The sequence below is a fragment of the Prinia subflava genome, chromosome 1, assembly GCF_021018805.1.
Source record: "Prinia subflava isolate CZ2003 ecotype Zambia chromosome 1, Cam_Psub_1.2, whole genome shotgun sequence".
In the NCBI taxonomy this organism is placed as follows: Eukaryota; Metazoa; Chordata; class Aves; order Passeriformes; family Cisticolidae; genus Prinia; species Prinia subflava.
Genome location: NC_086247.1, coordinates 38,966,550 through 38,993,237, shown reverse-complemented (window position 1 = coordinate 38,993,237; position 26,688 = coordinate 38,966,550). Strand labels below are relative to the sequence as shown.

The window sequence follows — 26,688 nt, the reverse complement described above, 5'->3', positions numbered from 1 at the left end:
TAGCTTCATGTGGAACAGAGGAATCTCTGATTATCACCACAACCAAGATTAATGGATTCTGCTTTCCTTACACCAGTCACCTTTGAGAAACTGAAAAGGAGCAAATCAACCATTTTGCATCCTTCTTATGGTATGTTATTGTGCTGGAGGGCATGAAGAGAAGAACAACCAAAACAGTTTCTCAAAAGCCTTTAAATGCAGTAACTTCACCGTGCTTTAGCAACTCTTGGGAAAACATTCACAGTGCAGTACTGGCCAGTAGTTCACTACAGGCTTCATTTTAAGAAAAAAAAAAAAAAAGCAAGAAGGAAAAAAACTCCTCAAGATAATGTAACTTTGTCTTTCAAACCACTTCCTGTAGCTAATCAAAGAGCTCTGGGAGCTATGAGGGAACATAGAACAGTTGCTCAGAGAATAGGAGGCTATAGGCAGTGGTACACAAAGTTGCTAGACAGGCTGCCAAGGTGTAGCACAAGGTAGTTTGAAACAGTATTATGGAAATTTTCCAGTATTAGCCTGTTCTGATGATTTTTGAAATTCTGTTTTAATTGCTTTTTCTAAAGCAATTTGTACATAACAGCTTTCTTATTCAAGAGATCAACATTCAGTGTCTCATATAACTACACCAAAATATTTTTTAAAAGCTGGAGTAGTTTATGTGGGAGTAGAATAGTTTAGAAATTCTACCTTGCAGGGATTATAGGCCTTCAGAAGTACTAAAGCCCTGTATTTAACAGAAACAGTTCAAAGCCTAAGCGAAGCAATGGCTGAAGTACAACCTCCACTGCCTTGTTACATGGATGTCAGAGTGATTCCTGATCACAGACCAACCCAAAACCCTCAAGGACCTGTCAAGAGGAGTCCCAGCAGAGAAGGGCTGTCCTCCTGTCACACGGGAAGGCTGCACCATCTACTGTCCCCCCAGGGAGGGTGAGGTTCTTGCTTGGAACTTGGTCCCTTTGCACTGTGAGAAACACCATTACAGGGAGTGATCAACCCCATTTACTTCCAGGTTCCACAGCAAGCCTCCAGCAAGTACAGGCATTGTACTGCCACAGCAGTTAAAAAACCCTCACCTGCACTGACTGCAAAGGGCTCTAGGGAAACTATTTCAAATTTTATCATGGTCCAGTCTTCCATCCTTAAGATACCAGATAAAAGCTAAGTAATATAATCAAGGATATGACTCTCTTGACTCAAAATCATCCTATATCAATCACTATCATTATTTGGGCTCTAATTTTATGATCTTTCCTTACCTTGGTTTTTCTGATTTATAAAATGAAGAGTTGGAGCTGAATTTAGCAATGGAAAAATTTATTAAATATATTTTTCAAAGTTTAATACATATTCCTAGTGGAAATTCAAATTTTATTAAAACAAATTTCTTTACAAATCCAAGTTAGTTGAGAAATAGCAAGGAGCCAGAGCAGATTTCATTTCATTGCCTTCTTCAGCAGTTTGCTTAGTTTGGTCCCAAGAAGAGAGTCTCCAGGTCAAAACCAGACTATTAACTGAAGAACCATGCTATTTTAACTACTTAGGATTAAATTTACAAGCCATCTGATTTCTAGGAATCAGCAATGAAGTAAAATAACTCAAAAACATAATGAACAGCAGATGAGGGACATCCCACTTTGCACAAACCACACATTTATCAGTACAGAAGACCATGATAGCAGTTACCCCAGAATTAAAATATATGTATTTCTCAAATCACATCCCTATATTAACAGTAAAAGCACATGTCTTTGTGCCTTTAAAAGACCCAGACTTTTATAGCTCTAAATTCAACCCTGATTCAATTTAACAAGTTCTGTATTAGACATTTTTCTGTCAGTCAGCATGCCAGTGATGATGACATCTCAGAGTGGGAAAGAGCTAACAACAGTTGAAGACTAATAAAGAGATAAATGCACACTTGGATTTATTAAATATTATTCTTTTGCTTTATGAGGCAGCAGTACTTGCTGTTTTCTTGAATAGGATGAAGCCTCTTCATACTTCCCCCAGCCTTTCCCAAGAGGTGTACTAGCAGTAGATGCTACTGTGGATTTCAGGTTAGCCAGCAAACCTCTCCTGGGTTTCTGCTGTTTTGACTGGTCCACAAAGAGATGCTTTTTCCGTTCTTCAAGCTCTTTTTGCAGGGAAGACACTGTTTCTTCAAGCTCCAGAACACGTTTAGCCCAGTTCTGAAGACTATTCATTTCTTGATCCTTTGAGGATAAGGCTGTGCTGAGTATGTGAACACTGCATGGTCTCTCTCATGCAGGTAATTTTCTGGTTCACATTATTTTATTAAACCCATAAACACCCTTGTTATTACCATGTCATATGGCCATTCAGTACTCATTTCCTCTAAATTACATCAGAGTAATTAAAAACCCAGCAAACTACAGGGTCATAAAAATCTAGTTAAAGACCAAGTCTGACTAAGAGGCTGATGCTAAAATGTTTTGCCACACTATGCAAAGAATTGATGTTGTTCTAGGAACCAGATCAGATAGAGGTGGCTTTTCTGCCTTGCAATTTCTGAAAGCAAAACTGGCCAAATCAAAACTCTTATGGCATAAGTCTAACCAGGACTAAATAAATGCTTCCAGTGGGCATTAAATACACTCTCAGTCTCTGTGTGGTTAACAAAATCACCTTCCTATTAAGAATGGATAGGAAGGTAACTTCCAATTAAGAAGTTCAAGTCAAATAATTCTCAGTCTCAGATTTAAACTAAAAAGTATGCAGAAAGTAATCTAATGTTCAAAGAAAGACTTCACCAAGCAGTCATTATACCTGCAGATTTGCAGATTACAAGTGAGGCATAGGGTCAAAGTGCCAAGAGTTTAAAAGTTTCATTCTTTTTTGTTTAGGAATCTTGTTGATATGAGGTCAGGGGCTGTTAACTTTAGAAAGTCCCTGCTTTTGAAGGACATATGTCTATTTCTGTAATAAACAGTTTATCTGCCTTTATCTCTCATCCAGTTTGGCCACTTCTGGCAGGAACCATCAGGATAGCTTCAAAGGCATAGATCCTTAGGCCTTGTTGCAGTAACATTTGTGCACTGACACCTTGTTTGTCTCAACAACATGCCTCATGATGAGTTCTAAGTGGTATTTTCTTTGCTTGACAATAATTCACAACACCTTTAGCAGGCTTTGTCAGCAGAGTTACCCTACTGAGAGTCTATCACTTCAGCTGAAAAATTAGTTTTGTCTTACAAGACTCAGAGTCAAGTAGTGAAACACAAGGGCTCTGAGCTCATAATTCAGGAAGTTGGGCACAGAAAAAATGCCAACATTAAAACAAATTGCTAATTTAACAGTGGTTTTAAGATGTAAAAAAGCATCCAGTACAACTACAGATACAAGCCATATTAAAGTTGTTTTTAAATCATTGACTAACCTTGAGCATGATTGTGTGCTTCAGTTGGCTGTTTTCTTCTGCCATTTTTCTGTAGCCTTCATTAGCTTCTAGGAGAGTTTCATTTAGTTTCTGTATTTTAAACTTCAGAGATTTTATAAGCTGAAAATAAAGCCCATACACATGAAAGTTCAAAGCAGCATGTTTTACATTAATTTTGTTTATGACTACAACAGTACAAACTGCAAGATCAAAATAAGAAAGTCTGCTTGTCTCAGCCTCCTATGTCCCAGCTGATCATTTCAGGTGATAAAACACAGCTGGAGCATTCAAAAGCTGCTGTGCTGAAGCTGCTGTGATTTACAGACCTGCCAATCAAGGAACAGTAGCACAGACTAAGCTGCATCTGGAACAGGCTGCTCCATTTCAGTAAGGGTAGTTAAAAGAACACTTTTGTCTCACTAACTCTATTCATATAAAGAACTGGAGCACAGTTACCACAGAAGACCTCACCTTTCTGAGGGGACTATTAATGGATTAAGCCTAAGACCCAAGAGGCAAAAGAAATTCTGAGGCAGAATAATAGATATTATTGTTAATTTGTTTCTACAAAGTTGCTAAAAAAACTCACACCTTTTGCCTGTGTTTAATAGCTGAATGGGAAGAAAAAAGTGGTGAATTACAAGTCACACTTGCACTGATCTTTGAGGTAAAGCAGTAGAAAGGGACTGATGGAATCAACTGGTGTAAACCATTCTTGCTTCAGTTATTGCCAGGAATCAGTCTCATCACTCAACATTTTCTAGCCACACAAAACAATCAATAACTGTATACTCATAACAAGCATAAAAGCCAAACTTCCACCAAAATTTGAAAGTGACATGGGAAAATGATGTAGAGCTCTCAAAAACAGGAATAGAAAACCAACACTATGGCCATAGCACGAGACATTAAACTTGGTAAGGAAAACGTTATTTTTGGAGTATTCTTTCTCAATAGAAAGGGATTTGAGTTCACTTTCCATTTACATGGTTTATTAGAACCAGCTGGAATTATTTCTCCAATCCCTACTCATATTTGATATTAGAGAAGGAAGCAAGACTTATCTCTTCCCTTCTCCCCATCCTCTTTAAACATGGGAAACGAGCTGTATCTTTACAAGATCACTGAAGGAATAGAATAAAAATGCATACTTAAAAACTAATGTTTTCCATAATTCCCACCTCTATATGGTATTCAGAACACAAAGATCTTGTTTGAAGAACAGAGGTATTCACCTTTACTTAAGTTTAGGGTGATAGTGGAGTTGAGTACTTCCAGAAAGGGCTGCTTTAAGGCACTTTATTTGACTTTAGATATAAAATCAAAACTATAACAGTTTCTGTAACTGTTCCCTTGTGCAGAAGCAGGCAGCATTTCAGGAAGGAAAGCACTGAGGTCACGGTAGCAATATTTACCCTAAATTCCAACACAAGGCTACACATACTTCCTTACTTCCAACTCGCCCCACACTCACCAGGACTTGTTTCAGTAGCAAATGGTTTTACAGACCAGAATAAGCCAGAAGGGTCTCTGGCAAAAGTGACCCACAACTGAGCAAGGGCTTTATTTTTTTCCTAAGCTCAATGCCCACTTGCAGGAATCTTCATGCTTTTATCTACAATGCACATCTTTAAGCAATGAACCATGATAGAGTTTACAATCATTACCCCCAGATAAATACTAAGCAAGAGCTACCTCTTCCTTCTCTTCACATTGTTTCTGCAAGCCTTCATTGGCTCTCTTCATGGTGCTGTCCACAAGATCTATAGGCAAAAGAAAAGTTTGTTTGTTTATACACATTACCAGAAGTCAATTGAACTTTGAATACCCAGATTACATTCCTACCTCGTTCCATTTTATTTTCAGTAGTCAGAATATCCGAGCTCAGACTTCCCAAAGCCAACAGCCTCCCTGACTGTTCATCAAGCTGTCTTTCCAATTGCAGTATTTTTCTCTCTCTATCCTGAAAAAAATAAGGGCATATGGTAGAATTTGTCTGCATTTCTGCTTGATCAGATCCATTACTGCACATCCATCAATTACATCACACATACATGCAATTTTTAAATTATTTCATAGGCTATGGTTAGGCAATCACAGTGAGGGATAACACTCAGGTCACAAAACCATCTAGGAGGAAGTTTCTTTATGCAGGAGTCAATTCTTCCAGTCAGAGGATTTCCAAACTGTATTAACAGTAACCACATGGCAGAAAGGAAACTTTAGTGTGTCTGTGTTAAACATTGTTGCAAGTCAGCTTGCTAGCTAAGGAAGAATGTACTTCACAGAGCAACATTTTAATCTCAAACTCTTTTCCAGTATCTGTCAGATTGCTGGGGTGATGCTTCAGAGTGAGAAGGCAAGCTAGTGGCATCATCTAGAAAAATTATACATCTAATTCTGGTTCTCTGAAGCTGCTCACTCAGGTTTATGGTGTGCTTTCCTTTGTCAGCTAACCCTTCTACACCTCAGGGATTTCAATAGCTTCTTATCTGACTTGCTACCAAAAGCATCTTGCTCTCTGAATCTTCCTTTATGAGCCTCTTGGCCAGTATAAAACCACTATTAAAACTTTTTGTCCTGTAATATAGTGTATATCTAAGACTTATCTGAAGATAGAAACAGAGTCTAAGCGAGGAAAGGAGACAAATGTGAAGGAGCTGGAAAAACACAGGCCATTACATAATATGGTGTTGCTTGTCAGCACCTGAATGGAGAGGTGTAAAAACAAACATTTATACACCACAATCTACAAGAGAAACCCACTTCTCATGTCTTGAAAGGAACCTGCCTATCCATGGAATGTGATGTGTTATCAGTTCCAGAACAGGAGAGTGCAGTGAGAAAGCTCCTCTGGGGGACACCACAGCTGTTCTGTTCTTCCACTAAAAACCTTCTGAAAACAACAACTCCCACAGGGCTCCTCTGCTGCCTGGATGCACATCGATGCAGAGATTAGAAAACTGAGTTGCTCATAGCTAACCTGGCTGCATTGCAAAAGGAGTAGCAACTTACTAATGCCATCTCTGAGCAATTTTATGTTTAGGTACATTCAGGAGATTCAGCTCTCTCCTGTATGAAGTTTCATTTCTCATCAGTTTCTTATCCGACAATCCTCCCACCACCTCCAGACCAGAGACCAGTCATAATTAAAATAGCTATCCTGTAACAGATACCCATCACCCCTTCAGAGCAGCATTTTACTCTACATCCTGTGATCCCAGAGATCTCCAGAAAGCCAGACTTCTGTATACATCAGTCCCCTGGGTGTTCCAATCATTGCACCACCAAGATAAAGACAACTTGGATTTAACTGAACTGTGCCCTCCAAGTTCATGAGGTTTAGGTGTGCACTACAGGTGGTGCCAGAGAGAAGACATCTGTATGCTTATGGTGAGCACTGAACACAGAAGAGCACAGCTGAACTGCTAGTTATTTTCCTTATTCAGTGTCACATTCAAAATCCCAGAGTGATTCTCTTAAAGAAAGGCAAAATTTACAGTTGAGAGGCTAGAACATACTTTAATGGCAGTCAAGTCATACCTCAACTTTCTCTTGTTCAGCTAGAAATTCTTCTATGGGGACATAATGGTCTTCAATTTGTTCCATTGCACACATATATGCATGTTTCTTAATGGCTTCTTTATACATCTCAAATTTGCTCTCGAGTTTTTCCTCATAACTGTCTTTCATATCTTCCAAGCGGTTGCTGAAGAGAATATGTTATTTATATGTTTGCATCCCAGCTATTACATATAACTACATGTATTCAACTGTCAATATTAAAGTTATTTCTCTAATCAGAAATAGTGAAACAAAAAGATAAAGTACTTTTTTCCTTTTAATCTCAATGTCTTTAATCTTTAATCTACAGACTTGCACCAAAGTGTAACTTCTACTTGGCATATACCCAAAAAACTTCTATAGAAGTACACACACTTAACACCTGTCAAAAAAAAAAAAAAAAAACCCACACACACAACAAAAACAAAAACCAAAACCAACCAACCAAAAAACCTGTAAGAAAACTCATCAACATATAGCAATAGAATTGACCACACCCATTTAGACATTATATTTGAAGCAAATGTCCTAGAGGCATCTTTCACTTTGGATTTTGGTTGGTTTTTCTTTTTTGCCCTTTAAGATAAATGCCAAATTCATTTTCATAGCATGATGAAATGGCCTGGGTTGGGAGGGACCTTAAATATCATCTAATTCTAACCTCCTGTCATGAGGAGGGACACCTTTCACTAGATCTTTCCAACACATCCTTTAAACACTTCCAGGGATGGGGACATCCACAACTTATCTTGGCAACTTGTTCCAGTGCCTCATTACACTCACAGTAAAGATTTTTTTCATAACAACCAATCTAAACCAACTCTCAGTTTGAATCCACTCTCCCTTGTCCTGTCAGAAGTCCCTCTCCACCTATTTTCTCAATACATTACACATTACTCCATTACTGTCAAAATTTAAAAACATGTCCCATCAGTGATGCAGAACATCATCTCAACAGAGAAAAAAGCATCAATGCTAATTCATGTGTTTGGCTAAAGGCAACCAAACAATGTTAAAGCTAGTGCAGGTGTTAAACCATAACGTGCTCAGCTGGCAACCTGGTGTTAATTTTTGTTAACGATTCAAACAGCAGGAAACTGATTTAAAGAAGAGTTAAGAGGAAGTGAACTCAACTTGAGGAATCTGAACGTGAAAAAAAATCCTAAATTATTAACATCAGTGCAGGGAGCCACTGCAATTTTTAAGATAGTAAACTAGCAATAGTTCATAAGTCATGCAGAGGAGCTCAAAAGAGATACGATTCAAACTACCTTAAGCACATGCATACATATTTACATGACAGAGTGTACGTTTTGGAAGAATCATAAGTCTCAGTGGGGTACCTATAGCAATCTTCCACATCTGCTAAGTAGTAATAACAAGCCAGGACAAGCTCCAGTAATTACAAATTAAACAGAGGAAAGTTCAACTGAAAGCAGGATTATTTTTTCATTGTAAATGGGAAGAGGCTGATCTGCACAAGTTTAATGTTCTTTTTTCCCTTTCCTTCAGAGGTTTTGAAACTGTCCAGCCCCATCTTCTCTAAATAAAGTGAGTAGGTATGTCCTGAATATACACACAGTTGTATATATATCCATATGTATGCATTTCTACATGTGGAATTCTTTCAGCCCCAAAGCAGACTGCAATATGACTTGCCTCCAGGCTTCCTCTGTTTCCAACAGCTGTCGAAACATTGCTTCTGCCATCTCTTTACGTATCTTCACCTCCAGAAGGAGCTTGCTTTGCCTCTCTGCAACTAACTTCTCCTTTAAATCCTCTGCAGCTTTCAGGAGGTCCTAAACGTTAAATATTTCAGTTTAGAAACCAAGACTGAAACACACATTGACACGCGTCTCAAACAAAATATTCACACAGGCAGCCATCCACAGAGGGTACTTTTAACAAGCCTATTTTTTTTGAGGGGATCTGCACCAAAGTTTAAATATTTTTAAACATTAATTTCTACTGCAAATACATCCTGTGTCCATCTTAATGGTGTTCACTATCAAAAAGTTTACTTCTGTTTTGGCATTTAAATATTAGTCTGTACAACATAATAACATAAAGCCTACCTGATTTTTACAGTTTCTTGCTGTTATATTGTATATCTTTGTTTTTAAAATGCTGCATCTTAACTCGTTACCACAGTTTCCAAAAAAAGGTACAAAAAAATTTGATATTTTAAAGAGATGTACTGCTTCCTCAGTCTTGTTGGGCAATCAGTTGAATTCCAAATTTAGCACTTGACCTAACTAGAAAGCCACAGGGCATCCTTCCACAACTACACTGAACTAGGCCACTCGAAGTCTAGTCAGACTGATACTGAACAGAAACTTCAGCTTCCCATTTGATGCAGCTTCCAGCACATCTCTTATGCTAATGCAATATTAGAACTAACAGCAATTGCTTTTCTGGGTGCAGTTCTAAGTAGACATGTATTTACCTCATGACTCAGAATGGTGATGTCCACTTCCTCTTCTTCTGAGGTTTCAGTACTGTCAGCAAAGTCACCTACAGATGTATTAGCATCAAAGTGCATGACAGGTTTGCCATCAACTCCAACTGGCTTTGGTGGAAAATAACCAAAATTTTTGGGCAGGATTGTCTGGATAACCTGAAAAATCCAGAGTTGATTTACCAATGCTGTCAATATTGCAGGTATCAGAATGCCAGGAAGAAGTGGCATGAATGCATTTGTTGTATTTACACAATACTTAATGATTACATGAATATCAACAAAAGGTTACCTGCCTTTTAGCAGAAAAAAAATCAGTATAAAATAATTCTTATATGAATAGAAGATTTCAGTACTCTAAAATGTAATATAATTTTTATATGAATATAAGAATTAAGTACTCTAAAAAGAGTGAAAATGGAAATATCTGCTAGACAACTTGGCATCCTTGTCTAGACAGGTGGTTTCTCTTCCCCTAGAATATACAGGTTTTGGTGTAGTTTCCTGCAAAGTTAATGAAAAGTAGAAAATCCTTACAATATTTCCTCCTTCCTGAAATACCATGACCAGGATTCAGCAATTCATGCTACTTAGCTCAAGATTTTAAGTAACCATGTCACAGGACAACATATAAGAGAAGTTTGTCTCCACAGTACACTCTTATAAAGAAAAGTCACACCTAAAGAGAATTAGAGAAATCTTCCTCCCTGAGATCATATTGGACATGCTATTACAGATTTGTAATAACATGCCAAAAGTAATCTGTGGCTCCAGACTAAAAAAAGAATTACTGTATTTCTGCCATGAAACACAGCATAGCCCACCATCCCACTCCCTGCAAGAAGCAGCTTCAGGGAACTTGAATGAGGTTAAGGCCAAACATCAACCCCAAACCCTGAATTTAATGGGAGACTGAGACAGGGAGCAAAATGAAGCCCTCATAATCCAGGAGAAAATGGTCATTGAGCTGCTACAGCACAGACACACACAAGTCTGTGGGGCTGGATGGGATCCACCCAAGGCTACTGAAGGAGATGGAGGAAAAGCTTGCCAAGACACTTTTTTATTATTAATTACTTGCATTTAGTGAAATGGGAGCAATGCAGTTGCAAAAGATCTTATTTAGACTACAAAATAAGATGATACTCCTTTTACTACCACCAGCTGTCCAAGAAGTTGCAAACAACTCATCTTGTGCAATGGATGTTTAACTGCACCCAGGTTAAGTAATTCATCAAAAGTTTGCATTGAAATCCTGCATTTGCTCAGATATATGGTATAAAACAGTCATATCTGAAAATGCCCCGACTATGTTTGACACAGAACATCAGTGGTGTAGAACTGAACAGCCAGACACCTGCAGTTGTCTTAACTTCATACCACAAACAGGCTTGAAGATGGGAAAGGCTACTAGAAGCCACATGCAGAGAGGCCACATGCAGAAGAACTAATACAAACAATGAATCAAGAATCCAAATCACACTCAAATCCTTACAACCTGATCATTTCACAAATCACTAGTAACAAAAAAAATCACAATAACAACAACAAAAACCAAACAAAACCCCCCAAAACCAACCAACCCCCAAAAAAACCAAAACAAAGCAGAATAGCAGAGAAAATAGATACACTCTTACCTGTCTGGCTATAGCTGAAAATTTCATCACATGCAGTGTTTCATCATATGTGGAAGTATGCTGATTGATGTTTACAATCATACAAGCTTTGCCTTTCCCACAAAAAAATGGCTGAAACAGACGAGTCAATTTACTCTCTCTGAATGGAATATAGCTTGGCTTCATCCTCCGGGAGTGAAAACAAATACAATTGTGAAACAAAAAACTTGTAAAGTTGGGGGCTATTGTAGCTTACCTTAATTCTGTTTCTCTCTTTCAGGAAAGAGATCCAGTAGGATGCTCATATTTAAGCCTAAGGTACTTTACATCAAAGAGCAAGGTCTTTCCTGGATTTCAGAGGCTCTCTCCAACAAACTGAACCATTTAAAAGTAAAAGTAGCATAATGTCTGCATCATAGTTCCCTAGTGTTGCAAAGCAGATAGTGGAACAAGCCAAAAGCTAAGTACAGGTCATCTATCAGCTGCCTGATGAATCCACCTGTAAAATTTGCAGGTGGAAGGGAAAAAGACAAAAATGGAGCTTTCTACATAAAGTGTATTGTTCATATACATACACTAAAAAAAATTTTGGTAGTTTGCTGCAAATTGCCTTTTTTTGCTCTCCACAAACACCAGTTATGGAGAAAATGTTCTTTTCAGGTATTCCAGTGACATCTATAATAAAGAAAACTTACAAGTTTTTTTAGATTTCCATTTTTCTCCATGCAAACTGCTTGCAAAAACATAAAGGGATACTTACTGCTTCCACCTAAAATTTGGCATGTAAATAACTTGTCACTTACTTTGAGTTTTGGTTTTGCTTCAATGCAGCAATGCACTTTCCAAGGATGTGAAGAGAATTATTAATATTTCCTGCTTCTTTTAGTCTGTCTCCAAAGACATGTGTTTTATTACACCTCTCTGAACCAGCCAAGTCACAGAAAGACAACCTGCAGGAAGGATTTAACCAGAACACACACTAAGTCCTTCCCAGCTCACCTCAGAGCTCTTTGCTTGGCTATAGCAATTATGTACTACTAAACTCAGAACACTGAATTGTCCCTCATGGCACAATAGGTTACAATCAGAAAATCATCCTGGATAATCAAAGAATTCAATAAATTCGACTTTATATTAGGAAAGCTATCAAAATACAGGAAACTCTGGAAAATGGATAATTTATGTGACCAAACCATTACTCATTTATACATAAATTTATTTAAATAAAATAATTTGTAAGACCATAACCTTTCATATTGATGTAAGTTGATGTAAGTCCTATACAAATTATTAAGGCATGTATTTCAAAATGTATGAAAGCCTTATGTTCTTTATCCTTTCTAGCACAAGATGAAAAGCTTTTTTCTTCCTTAAGCAACATACAAACTGTCATCCACCTAACAGCTGCTGCAAGCTTTGCCAGGGGGATACATTATGACAGAGAACAGCAAAAAAATACAGATGCAGTCATTTTCTCAAATTATCTTTTCTCAAGAGAATTTATCACTGTAACACCTGACATTTAAAGGTGTTATCTCACAGTGAGATATATTTATTACCATCTCTGCTCAGCAGACACAAGAGAGAAATCAGTAGGAGCTAGGACTGAACTAAAACATTCTGTCACAGGCTATCTTCATTTTTCTGTATCAAGCTAAATTAATCAGAAGAAAAAAAGACACACCATTCCAAAAAAGCTGTCTACCTGGCTTCAGGCCAGAAGATTAGGCTGCTTCCTCTAAACCATAAAAGAGCAGAGACTTAAGTGTAAGGATTTAACACTGCTCTCACAGGGTGCACCTACATTAGCATTTTACAGTAATGGAAAACAGTTTTTAAGCAAATCATTTGATGATTCCCTCTTACTGTACATTGGATCATGGAGCAGTCTGAGACCATGTCACCAGCATTCTTTTGGGATGGTAGATTTTAATTAGCATTCTAGGAGCACACCAAATGTGTTGTCACAAACATTCCACACCCATAAATCCAGTCTGGTCCCAGGCTAGAAAGAAGATTGGCAAAGCTTCCACCTTGGGCCTTCAGCACCAACTGCTGCCCTCCAGCTGTAGAGATCACCCTCTATCAGCCAGCCACCTGAATTCTGCTTACCAGGACAGAGTCTGGTGCTAAACAGTCCTACTCTGCCACCACCTGCCCATTATGTGAGACAATAGACATTTTCCTCAATTTACACATTACTGACAGAGTTGCTCCATCAAAACCTTAGAGTAAGGGACAGGAAAACACTTCTGTGCTTGTCCCTGTTGAGCTTCCAGTCAGTTTATGTGCTCAGCAGAGCTCTGATTTCCTTCTCAACTCTCAGAATTTGTTTATTATTAGAAAGCTCACCAGTTTGGCATGCTTACACCTTATAATTTTTCCAAAGTATTTACGTTCTTGGTAATCACATGAAGTATTCACTTACTCAGATACTCCAAGAACACTAGGCTGATGCTCATCAGTTAGCTTGAGTAGCCTGATGGAAAATATACTGTGGCTGGAATGGAAAGAAGTCCTTTTTAATAATCAGTTATGAAAACTAGGCAGTCACTGGAGCAAAGTAAAATTTGTATGCTACAGAAAGCTCAGTGCTGAAGAAAGGACAAGAATTAGTTCACTAGTTACTTTAATACATTAGTTACTTTTTCAATGCATTCATTCAGTAGCAAAAAGCAATAAAAGCTGTATTTTATGACTTTCTATTTCTTTCCACACAGGAAAAGGAAAAATATCACATGAAGCCTACAAACTGTCTTGGAGAAATAAAACAAGCCAGTTCACTAAAGTCTGCTGATCAAAAGATGAGTAGTCATGTAGCCACTTCACACAGAAAACCTTAGGCAATATCTGAACTCAGCAAATCTGAAGGATTAATTTAGAAACAAATGGTGGGGAGAAGGCAGTAAGTTCCAGTTTTACAGTCCTGTAGTTTTGCCTACTTCAATATGCAGTTACTTGTTTGAAATAATTCTGTTTTCTAGAAAGGTTGAATTTGTAACACTTGAAAATTCAGTAACTCTGGTTTAGACAACAATCTACACAAGTAGTGAACATGCTGTCTGAAACCAAAGAGAAAAGTCACAAAACCAGAAGTACTCAGTTTTTCTGATTCATCAGGAAACACTGCACACAAACTTCTTTGGTGTATGCCTTAAGCAGTGGGCATCCTAGGTATAAAACTTTAAGAAGAGCATGAAACTTAGCAGCAGCTATCTTTAGCTAATACCAAAGAACACAATTCTTGCTTTTTAGAGAAAAAAAGCAGGCTTCGTAACACTACAATTGTATTAGCTAGAAATAAAACATGGCTCTTCCACACTTAAAGGACAAATTATTAAGAGGTCATTACAATCAAGAAAGGAGGCACTATCAATAGAAATTATACAATCTTCTCCATTTCCCCTCACTCCATGAAAAGCCAGATTCTCCCTGATCCCTGCCCAGAGCTGGGTAAAACTCTAAGAGTTTAATTCTTAAGATACCAAGTAAGCTCAGCTTGAACACAGCAATCTAAAAGCATTTAGAAAATCTAGCAGCACTGCAAGATACCACATCACTTGCTCCTTCCTATATCCCCTAGTGACAGGCTCCAGGTTTCCAAGAATTATACTGCCAGTTATGAAAAATTAACCAGCTTTTCCTTCAACCTCCTCACACAACCATTCTCACTCAGCACCACTGGCATTTGCCAAGATGCATAGCCCTGTTGGCACCCAAAAATGAATGTGATTTGATCTTTTTGTTGTCAAGAGAGATGAATAGCAACCCGAGTCTAGCTACTATTAGTCACAGAGTCTCTCCTAGTTTTCTTTCAGAGAGAAGTTCATAACAAAACTAGAATAAATCAGGGGAAATATTAAACTATTGTTGAAGAGTGGTTCATTTCACACATATGCTGAAGTACCCTCCCCCTCAAAGGGACAGAGTATGCTTCTAATTAGAGGAACAAACCTTCTACTTGATTGCTCATTCATTCTAGTACAGGCAAAGCTTCGGTTCTTGTTTCCTATTTTTAGCAGTCTGCAGGCTTCTTCAGTGCTCTGAACATTAATCCACTTTAAATCTGCAAAAAGAGATCTTTTACAGACATTTCTGATCATCAGAGAAATTCTGTGAAACTGCCTAGGTCATCAAACAGCATCATTACCTTTAATGTAACAATTTCCTCCTTGATCCTCACAAATTCTTAGAACTCTGCGCCTTTGAGTTTTTGATGCAGATAAAATATTCAATAGGTCGTACACATGCTCATTATAAATTTCACAGAAGGAAATCCACACAGATGCTTGTGTTCTTTGGTGAGTGTTAGTCCTATGAATGTCATGTGGAACAAAGTTCTTCTCTCCTAACCCAAAACAGAGGAAGAGTTCAAAGATCAACTCATTGACAGATCTGAAATCAGTATATAGAATCTTCTAAAAGGATCTATAGAAACTGCTAAAAGGAGAAGGCCTAGATACATCTGTGTTGTACAATTAGATACACATGGATAACTTTAGTTTTGTCCAAAAATGTTCAAACTTCTCAGCAGTCATCTGTTACAAGAATATGCCCAGTTCTAAGCTGATGGCCTTGCTTTATCACAGGCTCCCAGCAGTTTATACATTATATTTGCAAAATTATGTCTCCCTCTTCCCCCCAAAAGGAGAGAAACTATCAAAATATTTTTATATAGCTGCCCTTTCTCCAGAAGAAAGAGACAAAATTTTGGTCAAAACCTATATATATTCATTTTGCAGTATTGTATAGGGATTTTTTTTATCCACTGACAGTTACCCACTAGTATTTCTTAATTCATGTTATGTTTTTCCCCCACACACCAGTTTTCCACTTTACCTAGGGAATTAGAAGGGTGATTGTCTGAAGTACAGTTGGAAGAATCCAACTTCTCATCACAGAAATTTGTTACAGTATTTGAGATGCTCTCTGTCTCCTTGAGAAAATAAGAGACCATTAAATCCACATGAATAGACAATGAGAAAAGCAGAAGTTAAAAATGACAGCAATTCCAGTACTTAAAATTTAAATACTGAAGTAGTATTAAGTGTTAAGGCACCCTTACTCTGGCTGAAAGTGAAATGTTTTTAAATAACACTGAACTATAATCAATAAATGCTCTGTCACACAAATTATTGCTTGCTGCTACTCCCAGAAACCAGTTTTGGTGGCCAGTTGCTGCCAGCTCTGGAGACTTAACTTCAGAGTGCTGGGACAAAAAGGATTCTGTCAGACTGCAACAGCCCAGGATGCTTTCATGAGCTATTGACCAAATCTGAACAATGCCTCAGTCACCCAAAAGGACTGGGGAAGTTTCCTCAGGAGGAACTGCCAAGGTAGCAGGACTTAAGTTATGACAAACCAACACCCTATGTTGCTTTAACTCAGGCTGAACTAAAAAGCCATCAAAAATAGACAACAGCATAGTTTCTTTAAATATACACGTTTGCTGAATTTCTTAACACTGACAGAATTGTCTTAAGCCTGCCAAGATTCACCAAAGCCTAGCCTTTAAGTTACCTCTGGAAAAACTAATGTAACAAAGTAGCAACTCCCACTATAGTCCAGCATCTTTACATACTACCTCTCTCTCCATATTTGATAGGCCCTAAAATCAGCTCATTCACCCTGATTTCTCTTTCCTGGGAGAGGGTCACCCTACAGTAGAAGGGAGCAGATCCAGAGGAGCAAACCTTAGTGTTAGAGCTATTCAAAAGCAGCACTAAGTCGATCATGGATTGACTACTGATGCCAGTGTTACCCACCTGGTACATCCAAACCAGAATTCTTAGAGAGAGGCACAAAGACATTGTTTGAGATCTTCCATTTTAAAGATAAACAGCACAGAATAGAATTACAATGAAATCATACAAGTGATCATTTTGCAAAAGCTGCACTGTCTATGATTGTGTTTGAGTATTAGGAGTCTAACCACAGCAGGGATCCTACTCATTGTCTGTGAAGTGCTAAGCAGGATATGGGACTGACACACATGGTATCTCATCTGTGCATGTCAGAAATGCAGTGGAATTCAGAAAACCCAGTACCACCTTACTTGTGCATGTGAAATTTCTGTAAAGGTGTTGTGAGAAAACTGAGTGAACTAACTGTTGGTATACTGCTCTTCAAATGAAATACAGAAAAGAGCATGAAGATGACTACCTAAAAACAAGTGGGAACAGGAACTGACTTTGTTTGCCAACAACAGAAGCTGACATTTAATAGAAAATACAAGAACAGGCGGGAATAGAAATGCAGGTAAAGTATCTTTTAATCCAGTAAGAAACAGTATTTAATCCCATGAAGAGAACCAGGAAGGAAAGAGAGGGTATGAACCATGCTAAGCAATTGTTGTTGCAGCAGTACTGCAAATAGAACATACACAGGAGGACATTCGGTGCTGCAGTCACTCAGAGCAGTTAAAACTGTGAGAATGAAAGGAGCAGCAAGCTCTTTCTGTGTGCCAGGTAAACTGAGCCTGGGAAATGGGCCTACAGAAATCACTGCAAACCAAAGCCAAGGCCACCAAATCGTATCTGCTCTCAGCTTACAGCTTGAGAGAATATCCAGACAGTGATGCTATTCATTCACAAGCTATCAAGAGGCACAGCTTCAGAACTGGGATCACTGAGCTATCTCTATGGAAGCGTTGTAACACACAAACAAGGTCCTGTCATGTGATAGTTTCCTGACTCATTTTTACCTGTCCTTCCTGATGCTGGAGTGTTGCTCTCTTTCCACTGCAGTGAATCAGCATCTAGATCATCTACTGCAACATTCAGTTACTAAGCTATAAGTAAGTCAGATTGTGATTTAAAAGAAGGAAATATAGAGTTATCTTCAAAATAAGATATTGACCTTTTGCTCCACACCCTGGGCTCCTGCTTGTTCTTCTTTTCAAGGCTGTAGCTTCCATAAAATTGTTAAAGGTACTTAATTTCCTCCTAACTATTTCAACTTTTCTTTAAAATCCTCTCATCCTCTATGCACATGTGCATACACATACTCAGAGCTACTTTCAAAATAAATATGTGATCTTTCAAATCTTTCAGATTTTTTGTCTGAGATATTTCCTCAAGAGTTATCCAGACTCAGACTAAACAAAGTTTTGGGTTGCAGGGTTTAAATTAAGCAGCAGAATTTAGACTAGAACTTTACATATGAATTTGAGTCATAGAAGGATTTTTTTTCAGGGTTAACTGGAGTACTTAAACAAGATTAGTATTAAAGACCACAGATAAAAGAAAACCCAATCATTATTTGTATGTATCCCAGTCATTTAGAGTTGCTCTGAATGATAACCAGCTGAGCCTTCTGCATTCTGGGATTAGATGCTCAGAATCACAGTTCGGGGGAAAATTTTGAGAACAAAAGGAATCTGACAGCAAACTGCAACTGGACTTAAAAATATAAAATAGTCCCAAATACGTGGATGTCCATTTTCTGGTGACACAGTTTCTTACCATAGAAACAGAAATTACTAGATAATAAGAAGAGAAGGTTGCCATAGTAAATAAAGACTTCTCTATTCTACCTACAATCTTCAGAGATCAGCCTTAGTCACATACTATCCCCTAAGGCAAGCAGGAATCCTTTTAGGACATTCATTTTGTTGCATCTCGCTTCACTTGCTGAATCAGAAAGTTTCTTTATGAAGTTACATAAATCACAGCTTTATAAACTTTTTAATCTGCCTTAAGACTGCCTTCCACCAAAAGGGACTCTCCCTGCCTTCTTCACTGCTTCTGCTAAGACAGTGCCATCATCTCTCCTGAGCTAGTACAAGCATTTGAATGACTGCACCAAGATCCAGCCTGGGAACCCAACCTAAAAGAAGGGACACATCACAAGAACCAGGTTCTAGATAGGTCATGTAGCTCTCAGACTTTGCAAAGGCTACTGTCACCACAGCATCAGAAATGCTCCTCTAAAGAGGAGACTTCTCTCTAGAAATTGAGATTTGGCTTTGTGATGGTTTTTGGTTTGAACTGTGTGCTGCAGAAAGTTCTTCCAGTTTACCCTAAGCTCCAAAAACAGCCAATTGTCTTATTATTCCAAGGTTCACCAAGGAATATGGTGAACCTTGGAATATGTATTGATGCATACTGTAGATTTTAATATATATAAAGAACCAATAGTGGAAGAAAAATTTTTAAAACCTCCTGTCTTACAGAACAGCTTTAAGACACATTTGGTCACTGACCTCTTTCAGTGATGCAAGGATAGCAGTTTTTAAGGCTTCTTCTCGCTTAACTTGTTCATCTTCTAGTTTCTTAACATCATTGCTCAAATATGGTTTTAAATTCATCTTCAGGTAATGTCTTCCTCTTATGTGGTTAAAAATCACATCAAGTGAGCGAGGCAAAATACCAAGATCTTTTGAAGTCCCTTAAAAATATTTTAAAAATTAAGTGTAGACATTCATGTAAGCCTGTCATTGGTTTTGACTTGGTTTTTAGACATGCAAGTATTTTCTACCTTGGATAGTGAATGTCTTGCCTGCATTTGTAACTCCATAAGTAAACACCAGTCCATTCACTCCATTAACATATGCTCTCACGAGATCTTTCACTGAGCCTTCAAAAAATTCACTCTGAGTAGTTTCTGGACCAAAGACCTAGGATGAGGAGAAGAAAGAAAGGAAAAAGGAGTGACAAATGGCACAAAGAAGTTTAATAAGCCAAAATATTAAGTACTGATTAGAAATCACTAATTTTTCAGAGAAGGCTGGGTAGGAGACACCAGCCTAATTTCCTGTCTTGTGTGAACCTCTTATTCAATATTTTCTGTTGGGTTCTCACAGGATACCTGCTCAATTCTGAGAGGCACTCAGGCTTGCACTCATTTTTGAATATTTTCCTACTCCTAAAATAAACTGCTCAGAATTTTACTGAGCACATGCTGTTCAGTGGACACTTTCAAGAGCTCTGCTGGTGATGTAAAACTCCCTCCTCACTCTTCACCATTTACCCACAATTGAAAATCATCAGAGATGTAGTGCTGAGAAAATCAGCATTACAATGGTCTAAAAAACTCCATCCCTGGATCTGTTTATCCTTTGGTACTGTAAGAACAGAACTTCTTGTTAAAGTGAAATTTGCTTCCAGTACAGAAGGTTTAAGCAGTTAAGCTGCTATTCTTTCAAAAGGAAGTTACTAAATACATGCTTACATAAATTCCAACAAACATAAGGTTTCCTGTAACACTTGAGATAAAAGCACCTGCAGGAACAGCAGAACCACAGAAAGTTTGTGCCTACAAGATGCTTCTGTAGCATCTAATCAAAGAAAACCACAGACCTGCCAAAGAAGCTTCCTTGTCTCATCTAATAGGCACTTCCACTGTAATACAGCTTTCCTAACAGTTTATCAGTAATTAATAAGCAGTCTTAAAAAAAAAGGCAAATACTACCACATGTAATGAAAAGAAGAAAAATCACATTGCATGACACAATGCAAAATTCAGCTTTCATTATAGTGAAAGCAAACAAATCCAAAAATTTGAATGGGCTACCTGAGAAAAGGTGAAGCTGTGCACAGCATGACCAATCCCTCTTTCACTGTTTTTCATTGCAGAAGACTCTTTGGGTGCATTAAGAATTACTGTCTGGGCATCTTCAATAGTTACACAACCCTTAAAAAACAAGACAAGATAAACCAAAACACGGCACAAAATTATTCAGCAAGAAAACTATCTAAAAAAAAATGTACACCCCTCCCAACAAACCCCCCAGAAGCCCAGTGTCTTCACCCATTCACCAGAGCTACAAAAGTCCCCCAATTTACATATATCATCTTGAGGCACATCACTACAGAGATATTCACTTCATGTGAAAAGCCAGAGTTATAGACAAAGTCAAGGCAATCCTCTGGGGTTTTCTAAGAGGTAAAAACTTTTACTAGCATTCCTTCCAGCAACCCTTCCTTGAGAACATTTTCTAAACCCTCATGTTTTGTGATTGTGACTTGCACAATCACTACGAAAACAAAATTACATAGAAATTTACTGGTTTTCATACAAATCCTGGTTTTCCACATCAGTCATTCTCAGCACGAAACAGACTAAGAGCAGAATTAACAAAGTAAAGTAAGTATGAAGCATTATCCTCTGACTGATAAACAGTGGTACCAATAATGAAAGAAACTGAATTAGTTTGATTGCTATTTCTCAATTAAGTAAAGGTAAAATACAATCACCAAACACTCACTAGCTAGATAAATGTAGGATGCAGTGTTAAAGGAAAATTTATTTTACACCAGACTGGCTACCAAAGATGCAAAGTGAACTCCCAGTATAGCCTAACCATGCATCAGCTAAAAGCATTGATTGTAACTTCATCTGACATTTATGTCCAGAGACTGACCAGAATTTTTAAGATTAATAATCCATGTGTGATATGTATATGGGAAGTACTGCTGTTCCTAGGAGCCTCAATTAACAAGTCTGATTATTAGCTGATATAGAAGCTCTATGCCAGTAATTACCTGGTACAGATCTCACTGCAGCCTACAACTTGCTCACAAGGAAACAAGAATGCGCAGGCACTGATCTCTTCTCTCTGGTGACCAGTGACAAGAGATGAAGGAATGGCCTGAAATTGTGTCAGGGGAGGTTTAGTTTGGAAATCAGGAAAAGGTTCTTCACCCAGAGGGTGGATGAGCCCTGGAACACGCTCCCCAGGGAAGTGCTCACAGCACCAAGCCTGACAGAGCTCAAGAAGCATTTGGACAACATCCTCAGGCACGTGGTGTGAACCGTGGGGCTGTCCTGTGCAGGGCCAGAAGTTGGGCTTTGATGATCCTTGCAGGTCCCTTCCAACTCAGCTTATTCTGTGATTCTGAGAAGCTCTAGGAAACTGCTTTCTGAATTTAGACCAATCACCTGCTCTCTGTACCAGGCCCTGAACCTATAGTCTTTAACATTTCCCCACATCACCAGGGACAGGAATCCAAGTCAGAGGTACTAAACCATGGGGAGCTACAGAATAATCCAGGATCTGCAGCATGTGCCATCAGCTGCCACCAGCCTCGCAGAAGCCTGCGAGTAGAGACCCAAAGTAGCCAGATCTGCAGAGATGGAACCCAGCTCCACTTGTCTCCCCCAGCTAACCCTGCAGGTAAGCTGGCAGAAGCTGGACCATTTCTGGCACTGTACACATCATTTATGTCCAAAAAATACAGCTTCCTGCTTTCCCACGAGTGACTCTGGAGAATCACTGGCAGGAGTACAGAATTTCACCCAGAGCTCCTAAGCTTTACTTCCATGAATCATTATCTCTGTCAGCATCAACTGATCAGTAAACCTGTTGATTGTCTTTGTTTAAAGCATCAGCTTACAACTATAAGAAATAAGTCTTGAGTTCTACTTTTTTTTTTTTTTTTTTTTTTTTTTCTGTGCCACATATTTGGAACAAAGGTGCTTTCCTGGAAATTATGCATGGCAAGGAGGAATAAAAGACCTAAGAATTAAATTGATCTGTTTGATTTAGCAATTAAGAGGTAAGGTTTACGTGACTGTTTTGTGTGGGGTTCTTCTATTTGTTACCAAACATTTTCATCTTGGATTCAGATGATATTAAAGAAAGCAGAAAACACTGAAAACGTTGAAGATCTTCCAGTCATTCTGTTTTTGGAAGCTGAGAAAAAAGCCTTAATCCCATGCAAAACAGATTATACAGCTAATAGGTTGGAAGTTCAACTATTTCAGCCTGAACTACATGAAAACAAAAAAATTAGTACAAACTTCCATGTTCACCTTTTTCCTCCCTGCTTTTAAGAAATGTCGCGCTCCAAAGAGGAAAGTGCTAAACAACTCATGAAACAATTTGATTTTGCAAATCAATTTACACTTGCAGCCAGCTCAGACTGTGGAATTTACCAAACTGGAAGCACTGTAGAATAGCCTTGAATAGCACACACTATTCAAGGAGAGCTGACCAAGCAAAAACAAAGAGAAGATGAGGCAGCAAAAAGAATTATCCAAGTGAAAATTATACAAAAGTCTCAACTCTGGTAGACCAAAAGCAAGAATGCATTTTTAAAAAGCAATTTACAATGAGTAAATAAGAACTAATATCAAATCCTTCTTAGAGCTCTTCAAGCTGATGTCTCTTCAGTTAGAGAGCCTGCAAAGATGAGAGCTGAGAGACATGATACAGAGACCTTGTCCTCCAAAGACAGCTAGAGGAATTCTTTGTATCAGTGATCACAATGAGGGGAAGGGGAGCAGTTCTTAATGTCTCTACATGTGTGTATAAAACACTGAAGCATCTGAATCTGACAGCATAGAGGTCACAGAAGACTTCTGACAGCTGAGCAAAAAGTCACCAGGATGAGGTGATAGGAGATTATTCAAGCATTTCAAAGGAACTCAATGGTCAGATACTCCAGTTATGCCTAGAATTACATAATCTCTCCCATGGAACTCCTTTGTATCTTGAGCACTACACATTGTTGACACCAATTTTTAAATAACACACCCAGTGGAATTTTGAAGAGCTACAGGTGTGCATGTCCATACCATAGAAATTATTAAAAGTTGTGGGGATGGGAAAAAAAACTTGCATCTACCCAGGTGCCCAATAACTCCATATATTGGAGTTGGCAGTGCATGGCTTGTGTAACAGAAAGTTCAGCATCACAATACTAAATGTTGTTCAGAGGAGAAGAAAAACATTATTTCTTAGTTCCACAACGAACCTGGGAGTCATGGCTTTCAAGCTCTGCTATAGAAAAGGGCCTCACTCTCAAGAAGACTTTCAAAGGCTCATATACCTATTCATTAAAAAGAAGAAAGACACAAAACAGAGTTATAATTGCCACTTTTTAAAAAGAACAGCCCCAAATCATATCAGCATACATATCTGATACAGTGTTTTCTATTTTACATTAATGTCTCACAGTTTCATTTCATGTCAAGTTCAGACTCAAAGATTTTATTTGCTTCTTTACCTTCTACTGTCCTTAAGTAACCCTTTTTCTGTATGCCCTCTCCACTCACCTCCCTTTAGCATTCTTTCATGACAAAGGCAGTATTTCGATTTTAAAAGAGCACACTATCAGAGGCACGAACTGCAGTGCTTCCACCTTCTGGTCTCCCGCTGCACTGAATTCAAGCTGGGTTATTCTAACAGCTGCTCCAGAGTACTGCACTTTCATTTTGTACCACCAGCCAGGCACCAGAGCCTCATCTTCTTCACAGCAACAACCACACAACCGCTCTCAGCTGCCCAGGTGGCCTTTTCCGTCCCCCAACCATTACACAACAGTATCCCCACCCAGGTAAAGCAATAACAGCAGGGAGCATCTTAGAGGGATCCCAGCACTCCTTCCTTTCTCAAGGAGCTTCAGCCTTTTATTTTGGCAACGTTTCATTCACCACATGGATTTACTTGGGTTCTCCACAGCCCTGTCATGACCAGCACTAATGAGACAAAACGAAGTCCCCTGAGGAAAAGTCACCCAGGAAATGTATCCCTCTAAAATCCCATAGGTGGGTATATTGTCTTCTGCTCCAGCCCAGCAGAGCATTAGAGATTTTTATTTCCAAGCACCTAATGAGCTTTCACTTCAAGGGTCCATATATTTCTTAAACTTATTAAAAAGAACAGCACAGTCTCATTACATTGAGATTTAATAAAGCCCTTTGCTTTTTTTCTCAAAGTTTAGCACATCACACAGCATTGACCATGTATCTGCCTTTGGTGTAGGCTATGACCTATTTATAAGCGATGAGAAATATGCAGAAGAATCAAACACATCTCAGGCCAGAGGAGTACAGCACTTCTTACCAAAGAAGCATTTGTTAAAGTTTAAAAAAACCCCAAAACCCACTAAAAAAACAACCCAGCATGACCAGAAGACACCTCGTAAAACCACTCCACACCTGCTGCTCCTCTGTATGAGGCAATACTGTTGACTCCAAGGGTGAAGGTTTACCCTCTACACTCAGAAAAGAAACCGATTCCAGCACATCACACGCTTCCGTGGAAATAAAGTTTTTCCCCTCATCAGCCATCGTTCTCTGCAAAGGAACTTGGAAGGAAAGGAGAAAAAAAAAAAAAAAAAAAGCCCATCATTTTCTCAGAGAACGGACAAAAATACATATGGAGCATAACAAAGATGGGGCCAGCTCGTATATAAACGAGCACTTCCGCAGAAGACGGGGTTATCTAGAGAAGTTCGGGGAGTACGAACTTTAATTAAAACCAAAAACAAACCAAAACAACAACAACAAAATCCACCCAAACACCTGGCAGGTTACACTAGCAAACACACGAGGGCAAGCGTGCCAGCAGCCTCGGCTGGGCAGCGCTCCCCTCCACCCGCAGGCCCGGGGCGAGCGAGCGCCCGCCGCGCTCCGAGGCCGCCGCGCTCCGAGGCCGCCCAGCCCTGCCGGCCCTGCCCGGCAGCGCCGCTACCTTGGCGCGCGCGGGAACCCGCCAGCCGGGCCGCGCGGGGAGGGGCGTTTTGTGAGGAGAGCCGGGCGCTGATTGGTCGAGAGCGGGGGGAGGCGGGAGCTGATTGGCCGAGCGCGGGGGAGGGGGGCGGGCACGAGCGGAGCTCCCTCGGCCCGGCAGGGGGCGCCGCCGCACAGCGCACGGCGGTGGAGCCGGCGGCCCGAGAGGGAGGGAGGGATGGGGGGAGCGGGACGAAGCAGCGTGTGCTGCACTCGCAGGGTTTGCTTATCGTCCTCAATAAGGCATGGCGGTAAAGAAGAGGTTTGAATCGACAGCCGGGCGGACAGAGGAGGAGGGCTGGTTCTGCCTGACAGAGGGGGAGGAGGGGGGAGGATGGGCGGGGGAGACGCGGGCACCTAAATGTTTCCATCCGAGCGAGTTATATAAAGTTAGCGGGGGTGTTACGTAAGCGTTCCGGCACTGCCGCGGTGTGGAAGTAGAAAACGAAGGAGAAAAGAAATAAAGTCGCGAAACGCGCGGGTCACGCGGAGCCGGGAGTGTGCAGGTCAGGCACGGCGTGCCGCGGGGAAGGCGGGATGAGCCCGAGGAAGCCCGCGGTCCAGCGCCTTCCACACGCCAGGGATCGGCCCCCCAGTAAATAATGTAAAGCCCTCCCGTGTGAGCCGGCCTGTTCACACAGTAGGCGGGCAGCAGTATTTCCGCACAGTGCGGGACCCAGACACAAAGGTAAAGTTGCATCTGTGTTTATGGGTAAGTCGGAGACAAGTGAAAAGACAAAAGAAATTGGTCCTTGAAGTGCCGCAGCTGAAAGAAGATCGGTGGGACTTCAGGTCATTTAGGTGGGTTCAAGAGGCTCCCTGGAAGTCAGAGGTACAGCCAGATGTAAGTGGATACCGAAACTATTCCACAGTTTTGACCAACAGGGAAAGCCAAAAGCAGAAATGGTGTCAAACCCAGCCAGCCGTGCCTAGATCCCTCCAAGTGCTCTCAGTCATGGGGCTGCTCTGGCAATCAGAAGCCTACTTGAGTACAAGTAACTTGTGTCAGTGACTGCAAACTATCTACATGTACTATTTGTTTGCCCATTTATTCCTGTAAAGAGCAACCCATGTAATAAAAACAATTTAAAACTACAGCTAGAATTATTTGTCAGGCAGCTTGTATTTGTGGCATATTAGCAGAAACAGATTTAAAGACACAAGTATTTTTTGTTGGTGGGTGTTCTCCCCTG

General features: G+C 39.6%; 1 protein-coding gene across 1 annotated transcript; it reads right to left on the bottom strand.

Moving 5' to 3' along the window:
• Positions 1 to 80: 80 nt before the first annotated feature.
• On the bottom strand, positions 81 to 25,096 carry LOC134548813 (kinesin-like protein KIF20A). The gene is given in 19 exon segments (XM_063393910.1): positions 81 to 2,216; positions 3,401 to 3,520; positions 5,096 to 5,163; positions 5,246 to 5,363; positions 6,944 to 7,109; positions 8,624 to 8,763; positions 9,411 to 9,581; positions 11,060 to 11,225; positions 11,842 to 11,988; positions 13,467 to 13,538; positions 14,993 to 15,104; positions 15,189 to 15,386; positions 15,878 to 15,978; positions 19,024 to 19,120; positions 19,226 to 19,426; positions 19,517 to 19,655; positions 20,552 to 20,671; positions 23,737 to 23,811; positions 24,923 to 25,096. Coding segments are annotated over 19 exon segments (2,622 nt in total). The 5' UTR covers positions 25,055 to 25,096; the 3' UTR covers positions 81 to 1,937.
• Positions 25,097 to 26,688: the final 1,592 nt, after the last annotated feature.